Source organism: Protopterus annectens, chromosome 13.part0 (genome assembly GCF_019279795.1).
Source record: "Protopterus annectens isolate FY-2018-M chromosome 13.part0, PAN1.0, whole genome shotgun sequence".
NCBI classification, from domain to species: Eukaryota; Metazoa; Chordata; order Ceratodontiformes; family Protopteridae; genus Protopterus; species Protopterus annectens.
In genome coordinates, this window is record NC_056747.1 from 148747546 (window position 1) to 148762793 (window position 15248).

The window sequence follows — 15248 nt, forward strand, 5'->3', positions numbered from 1 at the left end:
AAATTATGAGTGAGAATCACAAGATATATATATATATATATATATATATATATATATATATATATATATATATATATATATATACACACACACACATACATATATATATATATATATATATATATATATATATATATATATATGTATATATATATGTATATATATATATATAGTCTACAATTACAGCCACTTTGACTGTTTAGGTGTTTTACTCTGAACAAATGAATGAAGAAATACATAAATCGTAACAGTAATGCATTTTAAGTCATTGTTGTCAGGTACACAACAGTACAAAGCATTACAACTCTTCCACCCCACAGTCAGTCACAGTTATACACAAGCGTACAAATACGTGCGCACACACACGTGCTTACAGAACTCAGATGTCTGGCTGTGATCAAATAAATGACTTAATACATAAAAACAGCCAGCATAAAGTATTTAGCTCACTTCAGTACAGTCCAAGACATTACAGTTCTAACTAGCTCTCTTAAATTTTCATTTTCCCCACTCACTAACAGTAGCTCTAGATAAACTATAGTGAGAAGAAAAAAAATGACAGCTCCAATAAACAATTTTATTTCAGAAGCACAGATTTTGCAGTGGAATAGGTGCTCTTCTTTTTACTGGGTGCTTCCTGTACTATTACTTCTTTTCTTAGGAATCAAAATTACCCAATGAGGACCACTGATCCCCAAAGCCATTCAATAAAAGTAATTCATTTCTTGCTACAACGTCCTGGAAAATCTACTTTTCTTACAAATATCTACAGCAAGGGATGGAAGAATACAGCCTTAAAACCTTTAAATGGGACTTTCTTCAGGAGTTTTCCACAAAAGGAAGAAACTGCATACCTAAAACAGAGACAACAAAAACAGACAACAGAAATTACATAACAGCTGCAAATATCTAAACAATCAGTCACTGACCAACAAACTGCAAAATACACTCCCCCATTCATGACCCCCAACTTAAACTTCATTATCCACAGTCTCAAGTAAAGACATTGTGAGAAAAAGCATATTAAGTTTCTCATGTTGATAGTTTATTTACTGTTAACAGGAAATTACTTTGTTAACCTATGTACATAAGTTTCAGGTGCACGTTTCATTTAATACCACTATGGTCTGGTATAACGCAGGACACTGGCTACACCTGCTTTGTGATACAGTCCACAGAGAAAAGAATTCACATTCTGTCTTTCCTTCATAAAGGGATGCAAGTAGTACCGAAAATGTCGGTGTTCTTCATTACTAAAAATTGCTGCTCAACACTGTTTGCTGCAAAATATTTTAGTCTGTACAGGCCAATTACATCTGAAGACCAATGCAAACTTTCACAGACTTCAAATGTGGCAGCTATTTTCAAATCACTATTCACTGGATGACATGGTAGTAAAAGTGCTCATTCCTTCTTACTGTGTCCGCAACTGATAATCTGAAAGAGATGACAGAACAGGAAAAAAATCAAAAACATGAGAGATGTTAAAATTGAGACCTCACCTGTGAAAAAATAAATTCAACATAAGCAAGCATAATGACAACAATGTACACAGTCTAAGCGTCATATTCTTGCAAACATTACTATATTTTATGTAAAAATTAAAACTTAAAGGCAAAATGTTTTTTCCCCAAAGGTTAGCTTCTACAAATGCCTGCAAATTCATCTTTTACTTCCCCAATTTCTATGTGGTCTTACTTAATTGTTTAGTAACCAGGTGAATTTGCTGAATGTTGCAATTTTCACACATGATCTTGGGAACATACAGAATAAAATAATGTATATTAATAATGCAATATAAAATGAAAGCATGGCTGTTTGAGGTACTTACCATAAATAAGATACATATTCACCATATAAGCTGATCTATGAGAAACTTAATATGCATCAAATGAAGTGAACCTTCTCACATATAAAATATACAATAAGTACATATCTGTTACAGATAACTTCAAATAGATGGAAAACGGCAGTGAAAATTAATATAAGACTGAAGCTGGAGGAAAGCCAAAAAGCAAAGCTCATAAAAATCAAGTCCACAGGAATCACAGTGCCAAGCGAAGTGTGACCCTTGGAACCACAGTCCTAGCAATGTTTGTTGAAAAAGTAAATTGATTACCTAGTGTCGGCAGCACTAACACTCTCAATGGAAGCATCTCTGAAGAAAGCACAAGTATGAGTCACACCCTTGGTGGGATGATACCATACCAGTATTTCAGGGGGTGTTCCCCCCTGATGACAAAAGACAATGTGGTTAGTTATCCTCTGAATTTACTTGGCTACAAGACCCTCCTTCCACAGCAAAGACAAGAAAAAATGTCTGCACCTTCTTTAAAATAAAACCTGATAAGATGGTGCACATATAAGATATTAAGGAACTCTCTTTCTTGGATACTGTTCTGAAAACAGGGATATTAATAGACTGATTTAAGGACAATTCTGAAACTGCTTTTGAGAAAAAATGTGCAACTGTCAATGTGACAAAGGGAGACACTACCAGCCCAGCTATATGGAATTTTGCAAATTACATGTCATTTGTGAATATCAGCATGATTTATATAAGATGCTTGTGTTACCACTGTATTAGAACTGTATATCATGTGTATACCAAACTAGGTTTGTACAGATGTGATGAAAAGGTATTTTATAAAGTGAAAAGTGGAGACCAGCACTGCACAGGAAAATCCAAAGCTTTAATTGACAAACAGGTTAAGCGCTTTGTTCCCTCTAAGTAGGGCCTACTTAGAGGGAAGAAAGCGCTTAATCTGTTTGTCAATTAAAGCTTTGGATTTTCCTGTGCAGTGCTGGTCTCACCTTTTCATTTTTTAGTCACATTCCTGTCTATCGTATTTTATACAGTGCTTGTGCTTAAAATGTAACCACCATGTGCCCTACGGGAATAGAACAAAAGTGTACATGCACTATTGTAACTGTTTAAATGTATATATTTTAACAGTGGAAACTGGAATACAAGAGGTTAACTTCAGAAAAATAGCTGAAATTAAATTACTTTATGGCTATGCAATAAAAGATATCTTGCAGTTTCAATGCAGCAAGCAGACGCTCTCTAAAAGTAGGGAGCTTTCTGTAGTGTCTTCTCCTGTGAAATAATTACTAGCCTTGAAAGGTGCAATTGTTTTACGACTTCCAGCATCTGCCAAAGATCTAAGGTCTATGTATTTTCATAGATAGATGCTAAACGCTGCCAGCTTCCCAGCAGTGGGGGTTTCACCTAGGATAGAATCCGATCACAAGAAGTGATGTCATTCTGCAAGCTGTCCCAGCAGTAATATTTGAGGTATTAATTTGAGAGGTCTCTTGGAGTGAGACAGCATTCTGTACACTATCCTAGACTTGACAACGACCAGAACCATTCACATCTGCCTTGCTCTTAAGTTAACTAGGGTATAGTAATTATCTTACATTCAGTCAAGAATACAGTGAAGCATAGTTTAGATGGTTTTCTTTATTTGAGACTGTCCTGCAATGTTGTTTTTAATATTTCCTGTGGTTTTGAACTCTGATGTCACTGTGAATATATATATTCAGCGTCTTGTTCTCTTATTATTATTAAATATATTTAAAACTTTTATTGTGGCTGATCTGTGTAGAGATATTTAAGTTCTGAGAGTACTTGCATATTTATTTGGTGACACTGTGTAGTCCACTTCTAATAGCCTTGCTCTTGGTCATACTACCATTTTTATTAATATTACAAGCTAAACAACTTAATGCCAACAACTTCTGTCCTCTAAGTAAACTAACCAACTCCTCTTTTAACTTTTCTCTACAACCTATCTCCACGTCATATATTCTCAGACTTCTTCTCAAGCTAAAACCATGCACCCCCTCTGCTGATAAACTCCCTTCCCTTTTTCTTCAAAAGGCTGCTAAGGTTGTTGCATATCCTATATCTATTCTTATAAATAGGACAATTAGAGAAGGAATCATCCCTGAAGTCTGGAAGATATCTCATATAATCCCACTTCACAAAGGTGGAAACTCAACTGACTACTCCAACTATAGGCCTATTGCTCTCCTCTCACCTCTGTCCAAAATTATGGAAAAGTGTATCCACCATCAACTTGTACAATATCTCTCAAAACATAACATAATAGCAAACTGCCAACATGGCTTTAGACCACATCACAGTACTACCACTGCCCTGCTTTCTTTTGTAGAGACTATTAACCAGAACCGAAACAACAACCTACTCTCTTCTGCCCTCTTCATTGACCTCTCCAAAGCTTTCGATATGGTAAACCACCCCTTATTACTCAATACTCTCGAATCCATCTCATTTGATGCCCCAGCCATTAAATGGTTTAAATCTTACCTCACAAACAGAAAACAAGCTGTTCTCTGGGATAACCACATCTCTTCTCTCCTGCCTGTTTCCATTGGAGTTCCTCAGGGCTCTATCCTTGGCCCACTTCTTTTCTCCCTCTTCATTAATGATCTTCAAACAATAATCCCTCAAGCAACCTGCATTCAATATGCAGATGATTCGACACTCATCTGCTCAGCTCCATCTACCCCAGAACTAATCTCTCTCACCCAAAAAGTATTCAGTACAGTAGAAACATGGTTCTCTAGCCGTTTCCTCTTACTAAATGCCAAAAAAACCAAACTTCTTTTTACTCCCACATCTAGAACCTCCCTTACATTTCTCCATCTCTTCAAACAGCGCCACTGTTATCTTACCCGACACTTCAACTAAATTGTTAGGTATTACAATTGACAATAATCTCTCTTTCGACCTACACATTAACAACTCCATAAAACTAGTTAACAGAAAGATAGGATCCTTATATCGAATCAGACCTTTTCTTACACCATCTACCAGAACACGGATTGCTCACTCTCATCTTATTTCAACTCTTCTATATGCTGCACCTATCTTCACCAACCTCAAAAAAACCAGCCTTAACAAACTGGCAACCTGTTATAATAACATTGCCCGCTTTTGCTACTGGTAATCCCTATAAAACTCATCACTGCCTCAACTTAAAACTTCTAGGATGGCCAGAGTTTCAAAACTATCTTCTAATCCATCAACTCTGCATTGCCCATAAAATACTATACCAACCTAATAATACCCCCATACTCTCAACTCATAACCCCTTATAAAAATCTCAACTCTCTCCGCTCTTCCAGCAAACTTCTGACAAGTTCAACAAAATCAAATAACAATGCTGGTGACTCTCTATTTACCAATGCTATAGGGACAAAATGGAATTTGTTACCCACTAGCATAACAAAGATAACTTCATTGCCTCTTTTCAAACAGAACATTTAAGTGCATTTCCAAAATCACTGGCTTTGCTCCTGTAATAAACCTGATTAGTCCATCACTATTACTACCTAAATAAAACCATCTCTCTTCTCCTTTCTACTCTGCCTACTTTTTTGTCTTTCTTTTCTCGTCCCTTTACTTCTCTACCTGCTTTTCTGCAGTACTTGCTCCTTTATTTTCACCACTTTCTATTCCCACTTTTTTCCCTTACTCTCTTCTCACCTTATTCTCCTTACCTTCACTCCTTTCTATGTTAATCTATTCAGTATTTTTTCAACTGGTTAATTGAGAATTCAATTGTATTGAGTGTTTTAGTAACTAACTCTTGTAGTAGTTTTTATTTATATAGAAGAGTTTGCTATCTTTTATTTTTAATGTTTGCTTGCAAACTCGATTACTAACTCTTAGATTTTCATTATAATGAATACTGCTATTACATTTTTGTATGACAATTTCTCTGTATGTTAATTTTTTTATCTCTGAATGTATCTCACTCTGTGGAGCTTTTCTCCCCGGGCCTCTACTGAAAATGGAAATTTCTCCAGCTAGACTAGCCCGGTCAACAAATGTAAAATAAAATAAAATAAATAAATTACACAATAAGATTGGGCACACTTTGTTAAGGGCCTTAAAGTAGCTGATAAGGAGTTGGCTGGTGGCAGTGATTACCTTATAGTCTGGACAAAAGGGGGCACAGCTAGTAAACATGTGCCAGCCTTCCCTAGGGCACGCACGTGTGTGTGTGTGTGTGTGTGTGTGTGTGTGTGTGTGTGTGTGTGTGTGTGTGTGTGTAAATCAAACATCAAAGAGTGTGTGTGTCAGCTACTTGGGCAGGGACATGAAGCACTGGTTGGACAGAGAGGGAGCTGGAGGTCTTGACTTGGCCACTCAGTTGAGATCTCTACTCTATAGCTGTGCCAGTGGGGAGTCTTACTGAGGATCTGGAGAAAGAGGGAGAAACCAGCCCCGGACTGACTGTGGTCTCTGTGTGCTCTTAAGGGAAACTGCATTTGATACAGAAAGTACTACAGATTATATGGAAGCATAACAGTCACTATGTAAAAAGTACAGTTTTGTACCTACCATAAATGTAGATGTCCGAACAGGAATGCATCTGCAGTCATTACAAATGGGTTGTCCTGTCGTCAGGCAGCCCTTCGGTCGGACGGATTCCAAAGTCTGGGTCTGGCGTCGGCTGGTGTCGCACTTCACCCGACGTCATAGCTGCAGTTCTTCGGGTATAAAGGCATCAGCCGACGCCATTTTCCTCAGTGTTTCTTGCCCCAGGTGCCCTCTTGGATAGCTAAATTTTGGATAAATGCCAATGTTTCCAAATAGTAGAAGGCAAACACAAAAAATAAGCATGTATGTACATATATACAAACAAATACACCATAAGAGATCCCCCCCAGCTAGCTATTAGATGGGCAAATACCCTAGGAGTACCACAGAGGGGAAGGAGGGTGGGTAATCCCGACTGCAGATGCATTCCTGTTCGGACATCTACATTTATGGTAGGTACAAAACTGTACTATGTCCTTCAAGGATGCATCTGCAGTCATTACAAATGGGTAGAATACCACAGCCAAACTAGGGGAGGAGGAAGAAGAAATTATGGTGTAGTTAGGATCCCTTGCAAAACAGCAGTGGCAAACCCTGCTCGGGATCTAGAGTATAAAGGTAAGTTATAATGCTTGGCAAATGTATGCACGGAGGTCCAAGTAGCAGCCTCTATAATGTCCTTGGTAGCCACTCCTCGTAAGAAAGCTGTGGTAGTGGCTGTAGCCCTTGTAGAATGAGGCCTTATGTTCTGTGGAGTTTGCTTTCCATGGTAGGAGTAACAGAATCTGATGCAATTTCCTATCCACTTGGAGACTGTCTGTTTTGAAATTGCTTTTCCTTCCCTTCCTGTTGCATATGCTACCAGAAGCTGGTCAGTTTTTCTATTGCCTTTGGTTCGGTCCAGGTAGTAGCGCAACTGTCTATGTACATCCAAGGTATGCAGCAGTCTTTCCCCACTGTTCTGTGGATTGGGGAAGAAGGTAGGTAGGTGGATAGCCTGGTTTAAAGACACTCTGGATACCACCTTAGGCATAAATGTAGGATTTGTTCTCAAGGACACTCTATCTTGATGGAAGATTAGGAAGGGTTGTACTGCCATTAAAGCCTGTAGCTCAGAAACCCTTCTTGCTGAGGTAATTGCCAGCAGAAAGACAGTTTTCCAGGATAGGTGTTGAAGATCTGCTGTTGCTGCTGGTTCGAAAGGGGGGAGTGTCAATTTTTCTAGCACAAAGTTCAAGTCCCAAGCTGGTAATGGTGGTTTCCTAGGAAGTTTTACATTTTTAATTCCTCTCAGAAACTGCCTGAGTAGAGGATGTGAGAAGACAGGGGGATCGAAGCTGTATTCTGCAGAAATGGCTGATGCATGTATCTTGATGGAGGAATAGGACAGGCCTGTATGGAAGAGCTCTGCCAAATACTCCAGGATGTTGGCAATGTCTACCTGTGACATCTTTTCCCCTTTCAGTACTCCAAATGAGAAACCTTTTCCATTTTCCTGCATAGTTCCTTCTTGTTGAAGGTCTGCGGGCCTCAAGGATAATGTCTTTAACCCTTTGGGATAAATCTGGGTTAGTTGCTCTTATGTAATGTTCCAGGCAGTCAGCTGCAGAGTTTTCAGGTTTGGATGTAGGGTGTTGTAGTCGCTCTGAGTTAATAGCAAGGGAATCAGGGGTAGAGTCCACATTTTCCCCAGAGACATGCTCCTCAGTAATGGGTACCAATGTTGTCTTGGCCAGTCTGGAGCTATCAGAATGATTCTTGGACGTTCCTCTTTGATTTTCAATAGCACCTTGTGCATCAAAGGAAGAGGTGGGAATGCATATGCTGTCAGGCCTTTCCAACTGAAGGATAGAGAGTCCACCTTCCAAGCAAGTGGGTGGTATGTCCTTGTGCAGAATTTCTTGAGCTGGTGATTGAGTGGGGATGCGAATAGGTCTATTTGTGGTAGTCCCCATTTCCTTGTGATGACCTTGAACATGTCCGGGTGTAGCATCCATTCGTGAGCATCCGAGGTAGTTCTGCTTAATATGTCTGCTAGGATGTTTTCTTTTCCCGGTAGAAAAAATTGCTTGTAACTGAATGTTGTAGCTCAGAGCCATATTCCATAGGTCCAGTGCCATCCGGCATAGAGGGTATGAATGAGTGCCTCCCTGTTTGTTGATGTACCACATGACTGTGGTGTTGTCTGTCCTTATCAACTGCCCTTCTTGGAGGAATGGTTTGAAATTCTGGATTGCTAGTTTCACTGCCAGCATTTCCTTTTGATTTATGTGCAGGTGCAGCTGATCTGGAGTCCATAAGCCTTGAATGCACTTGTCCAGCATGTGGGCCCCCCAACCGAGATCTGAGGCGTCCGTTGTGATGGTTTGGCTTGGTTGGATGCTGTGGAAGGGCAAGCCTGTGTTTGACTGGCATGCCTGAGCCCACCATAGGAACTCTTGTTTCAGGCATGGGATTAATGGTATTTCGGTTTCTAAGCTGTGCTTGTGTTGAGACCATAAATTCTTCAGGTACCACTGTAGCTTTCTCATATGCAGTCTGGCATGAGGGACCAGGATTATGCAGGATGCCATGAAGCCCAAGGCCTGCAGTACTTTCCTTGCTGTTAGTTTGTTCTGCTTTGTTAATGCCAGGAAGTAGAGAGGAAGTTGTTCTTGTTTTTCTGCAGTTAGGAATGCCATCTGTTTTACTGTGTCCAATTCTGCACCTAAGAAGGTTATTCTTTGGGATGGTATCAGTCTTGATTTTCTTAAATTGACTGTATATCCCAGGGCTTGCAGTAAGCAAATGACTTTTTGTAAGTCTTCTGTTAGCTTGTTTTTGTTGTCCGCTTGTATCAGGCAGTCGTCCAGGTATGGATATATTTGGATTCCCTGAAGCCTGCAGTGTGCGATTACTGATGCCAGGCATTTCGTGAACACTCTGGGCGCAGTAGATAAGCCAAAGGGCAATGCTGAGAATTGATAATGCTCTGATCCTGCAAGAAATCTGAGGTATCTTCTGCAATTTGGTCGTATGGGGACGTGCAGGTATGCCTCCTTGAGATCTAGAGTCACCAGCCAATACTCCTTGCCCAGCATGGGAAGAAGTTGCTGAAGGGTCAGCATTTTGAATTTTGGAACAATGATGAATGTGTTTAAAGCGGACAGGTCGAGAATAGGCCTCCAACTTTTCTCTTTTCTTGGTACGAGGAATAGTCTGGAGTAAAATCCCTTTCCTTGTTCCATAGATGGTACCCTTTCCACAGCTCTCATCTTTGCTAATTGAGCTATTTGTTTCAGGGCTTCTGTCTTTTGATTTGGTGGTAAATTTGGCATTCCTCTTTTTCCTGGTAAAGTATGGAAATGAAACCTGTAGCCTTGGTCTATAGTTTGCAAAATCCACTTGTCTCTTGTGATTTTGTGCCAGTTTTTTGAAAATAAGGTTAACTTTCCGCCTAAGGGTGCTGCTATTTGTTCCCTGGTAGGCGGTGCCAGAGCCAAGTCACTGTGATTGTCCTGTTGCAGTGGTAGTAGTTGTGTCTGTGCCTCGCTGGTTGTTACCTTGCCACTGGTGTCCCCTGTAGGCACCTCCTCTGGATTGATTTCTGCCTCTTGAACGCCTATTCCTGCCTCTCTGTGTTTTAGAGGAGTCTGGAAAGGACCAATTTTTGGAAGGCCAGTTCCTGCTAAACCTTGGAGGCTGAACCTGTAAGAAATCTTTCACTGTTTGTACAGATTTTGCCTTCTCTTCCATTTTCTTCAGTACCTGCTGAGCAGGACAACCAAATAAATTGACCTTATCCATAGGAGCATCTAACAGTTTTGCTTTAACATGATCCGGCAAAACCTGTTCTTTCAACCATGCATGCCTTCTTATAACTGTGCCAGTCATGGCTGATCTAAAGGAAGCCTCCAGTGCATCATAGCCACATTTTAAAGAATGGTTACTAACCTGCTGAATGTTATGTACCATTTCTAAAACATTTCTTATCTAAAGAATCATCAGAGGACAGTTTCTTAGTTAACTGATCAAGCATAAACTCCTGGTATTGGATCATATGGAACTGACAGTTCAATGCCCTAGCTGAGAGAGTAGCAGAGGTGTATACTTTTTTTTTACCCCATCTCTCTAAGGACCTGGATTCCCTTTCAGATGGTAGAGGGTTTTTAACTGAGGTCGAAGCTACTGCCTTAGGCCCCTGGGAGATAGTCTCGGGATCTGCAAAAGCAGCCTTGTATAAATGGTGATGTGTGTCCGGGACCCTGTAGTACCTATCGGGTTTAGCAGGGGCTGGAGGCAAAGTATCAGGAGCAGTGCAAGCATCATTAAATGCATCATCTACAACAGGAAGAACTGGAGGTATAGCTAAAGGCCTATGTTGAGGTAAATGTAAAAAAGTCCTAAGCCTTTTCCTTGAATCTGAGAAATCTTGCCCCTGCCATTGGAATTGTTCTCTCATGGCATGTAAGGTTTCCCCAAAGGAGAATTCCTCTGGTGGAGAGGCAGAAGGAATCGATTCCTCAGCATCGGAGTCTTCATAAGGAGAAAAAGGAGCCTCTGGATGGTCTGTATTATCTGTATCATCAGAAGAATCATCTGAGGACACTGGCTGGGGGGGCTCTGCTCTAGGTCTCTTTTCTGGAGGTTGAGAGGCCCTGTCTGGATGAGGTTGGGATCCCCTTATCAAAGAGATGAGATCCTCTGCCAGAGTGAGTAATTGGGAACTGGAACTGTGTCTGTGAGAGGGGGGCTTAACAGGCACAGACTTAGAAGCTTTGGCTGCTTTAGCCCTGGCAAAGGCCTTTATGGACATGGCTACAGGAGGCCTAGCAGCACCACGTGCAGGGGTTGAAACATCCAAAGGGATGGTGTCCGATAAATCTTGTAAAACCACAGTAGCAGGTTGCATTTCAGAGGCCGATTCAACCAGATTAGCAGGGGCCTCGGTAGTAGTCATGGATTCGGCTGAAGATAGAACCGTTTGCTCGGTTTCGGCCGAAGCCGAGACACTCGCGGTTTGCTTAACCGTGGTTTCGGCCGAAACCGCGGACCGCGAGTGTCGGTCCTTTTCTTTGCGTTTCTTAACAATTTGTGAAGTCGGAGGATCCGACGGCATTATGTACGCGAAATCTGAGCCGAAAAACTGTTCAGCAAACTCCGACCGACGTCTAAGCGTCCGTCGGTTGAAAGAAGCACAGGATAAACAAGCTGCTACGTTGTGGTCTGGGCCTAAACAAGGTAAGCAGTAAGAGTGGAAATCTTTATGAGGTATTTGTTTCCCACAAGTTAAACAGTTATTCACTTTTTCTGACATCGGCTGAGGCAAGAAAGAGTCCCCAACGGGTACTTAGCTTTTAGAAGTCTTGAAGTAGTATTCGGTAGTAGTAATCTCTGGATCTGACCGACCGGCACTTGCGAACAGCTTCTGCTTCGGGCGCCACGCGGCAAGAAAGACTGAGGAAAATGGCGTCGGCTGATGCCTTTATACCCGAAGAACTGCAGCTATGACGTCGGGTGAAGTGCGACACCAGCCGAGGCCAGACCCAGACTTTGGAATCCGGCCGACCGAAGGGCTGCCTGACGACAGGACAACCCATTTGTAATGACTGCAGATGCATCCTTGAAGGACATCTAACTGGAGTGATGTGCTCAATGGAAAAACTGCAAAAGGAATGTCAAAAGTTCTGAGAGAAATTGACTGCAAAAAAAAAAAAAATCAAAAAATGTTGCTCATCAGTATCAAGGCATACAACATTAGGGGGATGGTGACACAAAAATATAAGAAATGGAAGAGGTCAAACTACAACTTTGAAAACTGAAACAAGTTGGTCAAACAAGTTAAGCATAGTATGAGACAAAATTAAGAAAAACCTGAAGAAAATTTATCTAAGGATATTTGCATAATATGAAAACATTTTATAGATAAATATGTGGAAGGAGTAAAGATGTACAAACTTATAAACTGCATGTAGATCCTAAAATTTAGTCTAAGGCAAGAGATCATGGATATATTTACAAATTCTTATACAAAACAGTTTGGCTCCACACAGGAGGTGATAAGTTGTCCTAGTGATATCCAGGTAACCACAGACACTGAAATCAAATTAGATTATATTGATAAAGAACTACGCAAACCGGACCCAAGCAAAGCACAAACAGGAGACAGAATTAGTAACAATGACCTGAGAGCACTTCAGAAAGAACTTGCAGTGCCACTTCATTATTTACTAGGGTCACATAAATATAGGGAGATTTCTCAAGACTGGAGACATGCAGTTATTAAACCTGTTGTGAAGGCTGCCAGCCTACCTAGATAGAATTTTGTAAATAATTATGTAATTTGTAAATATTAATATAATCCACATACTAGTTTTACAAATATTAAGAGAATGATGTGTTATGATTACACTAGAAGTTGTACTGAGCTTCAAAAATGTAAAAAGTGCACCCTGCTAGAGGAAAGCTGTTAAGTAAGGAATCTTACAACTGTTTGATCTCAAGCTCGGAGACAGGATGTCTGGGCTAGCAAATTCTTTCTATTGTTTTGGGACAGATATGATTGCCAGAATGTACATGTAAAAGTGTCTTTTATTGATGTGGCTTCCTGGCCAGGTGCAGCTTACAAAGAAATGTAAAATTTGAGTTTCTGTTAGCCTGGGAACTAAAGCAGAAGTGATACAAATGATGTAATGTGAAATAACTCAGCACTACTGGGTATTATCAATTTAAGACTTTCTCAGAGAGAAAGATTGAGCATTTTGTATAGATCTGGCTCTGACAACAGCTCACCAACTATGCTTGCTCTGTATGTAAGTAGCATTTATAACAGTGATTTCTCAGAGTTAGATAGGAATTTAGCCAGATTAGTCTAGCAGTTTTCTATATTTATGTCAGACTATCCTACAAGACTGTTTTAATGTTTCCTGAATTCTGAACTCTCTATTAGCACTGTGCTGAATTGATGAGTATAGTCTTGTGTTTTATGTATTAATATGTATTTTTAAACCTTTCAATTGTGGCTGTTTTGTGTAGAGATAATTTAAGCTCCAGAGTACTTGCATGTATTTGGTGATATTGTCCAAGCCATTCCAATAGTCGTGTTGTTCATCACACTTACTATTATTTGGATAACAGTAATATTACACAGTGGAACTGGTCACCCCTTTGGGAAGTGCCTTACAGTAGCTGATAGTGGTTGGTGGCAATTGGTAGTACCTTATAGTCTGGGCAGAAAGGGGGCACAGCTGGAGAACCTGTGCCAGCCTTCCCTAGGCGTGTCTGTGTGTCTGTAGCTAAATCAAATCTCAAAGTGTGTGTGTCTGTCAGCTACTTGGGCAGGGACATGAAGCACTGGTTGGACAGAGAGGGTGCTGGAGGTTTTAGCTTGACTACTAGGCTGAAATCTGGACCCTATAGCTGTGCCAGTGGGGAGTCTTATTGGGGATATGGAGAGAAAGGGAGAAACCAGCCCCAGACTGACTGTGATCCTCTGTGTGCTGTCAAATCATTTTTTGTAATTCGTCCATGCCATACTTAAGATTCTTCCCCTTTTTATAATTCTCCATTATGGCTTCATTTAGCAACAAATAGTTATCCTTTGTTCCATACGACTTTTTGTTACCCATTTGTTCTATTGCCACGATTTAAGTTTTCTTTGAAATGACTAAACTTTGTATCAGTTTCAGTATATAGTTTGTACACTGTCAGAAGGTAAGTTATTGCTCTATAGTTTTTAGGATGGCTAGTAGGTTCAGTCCTGTGTAGAAGTATCATTTTTCCTGTTCTTAACGAGGTTGGTGTCTGTTCAGGATGCACTTCTATGTATTTCTTACTCAGGGCTGAAACCTTTGTGTAAAGATGTTAATACTTTTAGCAAGAAGTTATATAAGTACAGTTATGTACACTTACCATAAATGTAGATGTTCGAGTGTATTCACTGTTGCAGTCATTACATTTGGATAATCTGCTGGCAGGTTGCCCTCAGTCGGCCTGAATTCCAAAGTCTTGGGTCATGTGTCAGTTGCTGTCTTCTCTTCCATGACGTCAGGTCGTCAGGGGTATAAAACATTCAGCCGACGCCATTTTTTTAGTTTTTCTTGCCCCCGATGTCAGGTGCCCCCAAAAAGGTAGCGCTATATATATATATATATATATATATATATATATATATATATATATATATATATATATATATACATATACATATATATACACACACACACATGCATCAATTTAAACTTTACTTTCATCTACAAGCAAATATACCACATAGGTTGAAGAAGATCGTGAAGGAAAGATAAAGTTCAGAAAGACAGGGGGATGGCGGGAGGGTAACCTGGACTGCAACAGTGAATACACTCAAACATCTACATTTATGGTAAGTATACACAACTGTACTATGTTCTTCATGTTTCACTGTTGCAGTCATTACATTAGGGTAGAATCCCAAAGCCATGGTTGGGTTGCTGGAGCTACGCAGCATTAGGTGTAGCTATAAGGCCCTGCAGCACTGCAGTGGCAAAGCCTGCCCTGGACTTAGAGTAGAGAGGCAAATGGTAATGCTTTGTAAAGGTGTGAACAGAACTCCAAGTAGCAGCCTCTAGAATGTCGTTGGTTGGTACTCCTCTGAGAAAGGCTGCTGAAGTAGCTGCAGCTCTGGTGGAATGAGACCTAATGCCCTTGGCCACAGGTTTACCATGGTGTAAGTAGCAGAAACAGATGCAGTGGCTTATCCACTTTGAAAGTGTCTGCTTTGAAATAGCCTTTCCTTCTGACCCTGCAGCATATGACACTAGTAATTGCTCAGTTTTTCTTAGAGCTTTAGTCCTGCTCAAGTAGAATCTTAGCTGTCTGTGAATGTCCAAGGAATGAAGAATTCTCTCCCCTTTGTTCTGTAGATTTGGACAAA

General features: G+C 40.4%; 1 protein-coding gene across 1 annotated transcript in view; it reads right to left on the reverse strand.

The window, feature by feature from the left end:
- Positions 1–1023: 1023 nt before the first annotated feature.
- Positions 1024–15248, reverse strand: part of AP1M1 (adaptor related protein complex 1 subunit mu 1) — a gene marked incomplete in the record, with an annotated part of 1516013 nt that continues 1501788 nt past the window's right edge. Inside the window, 1 exon segment of the mRNA XM_044090737.1 lies at positions 1024–1437. Coding sequence (XP_043946672.1) covers positions 1415–1437 — 23 coding nt within the window.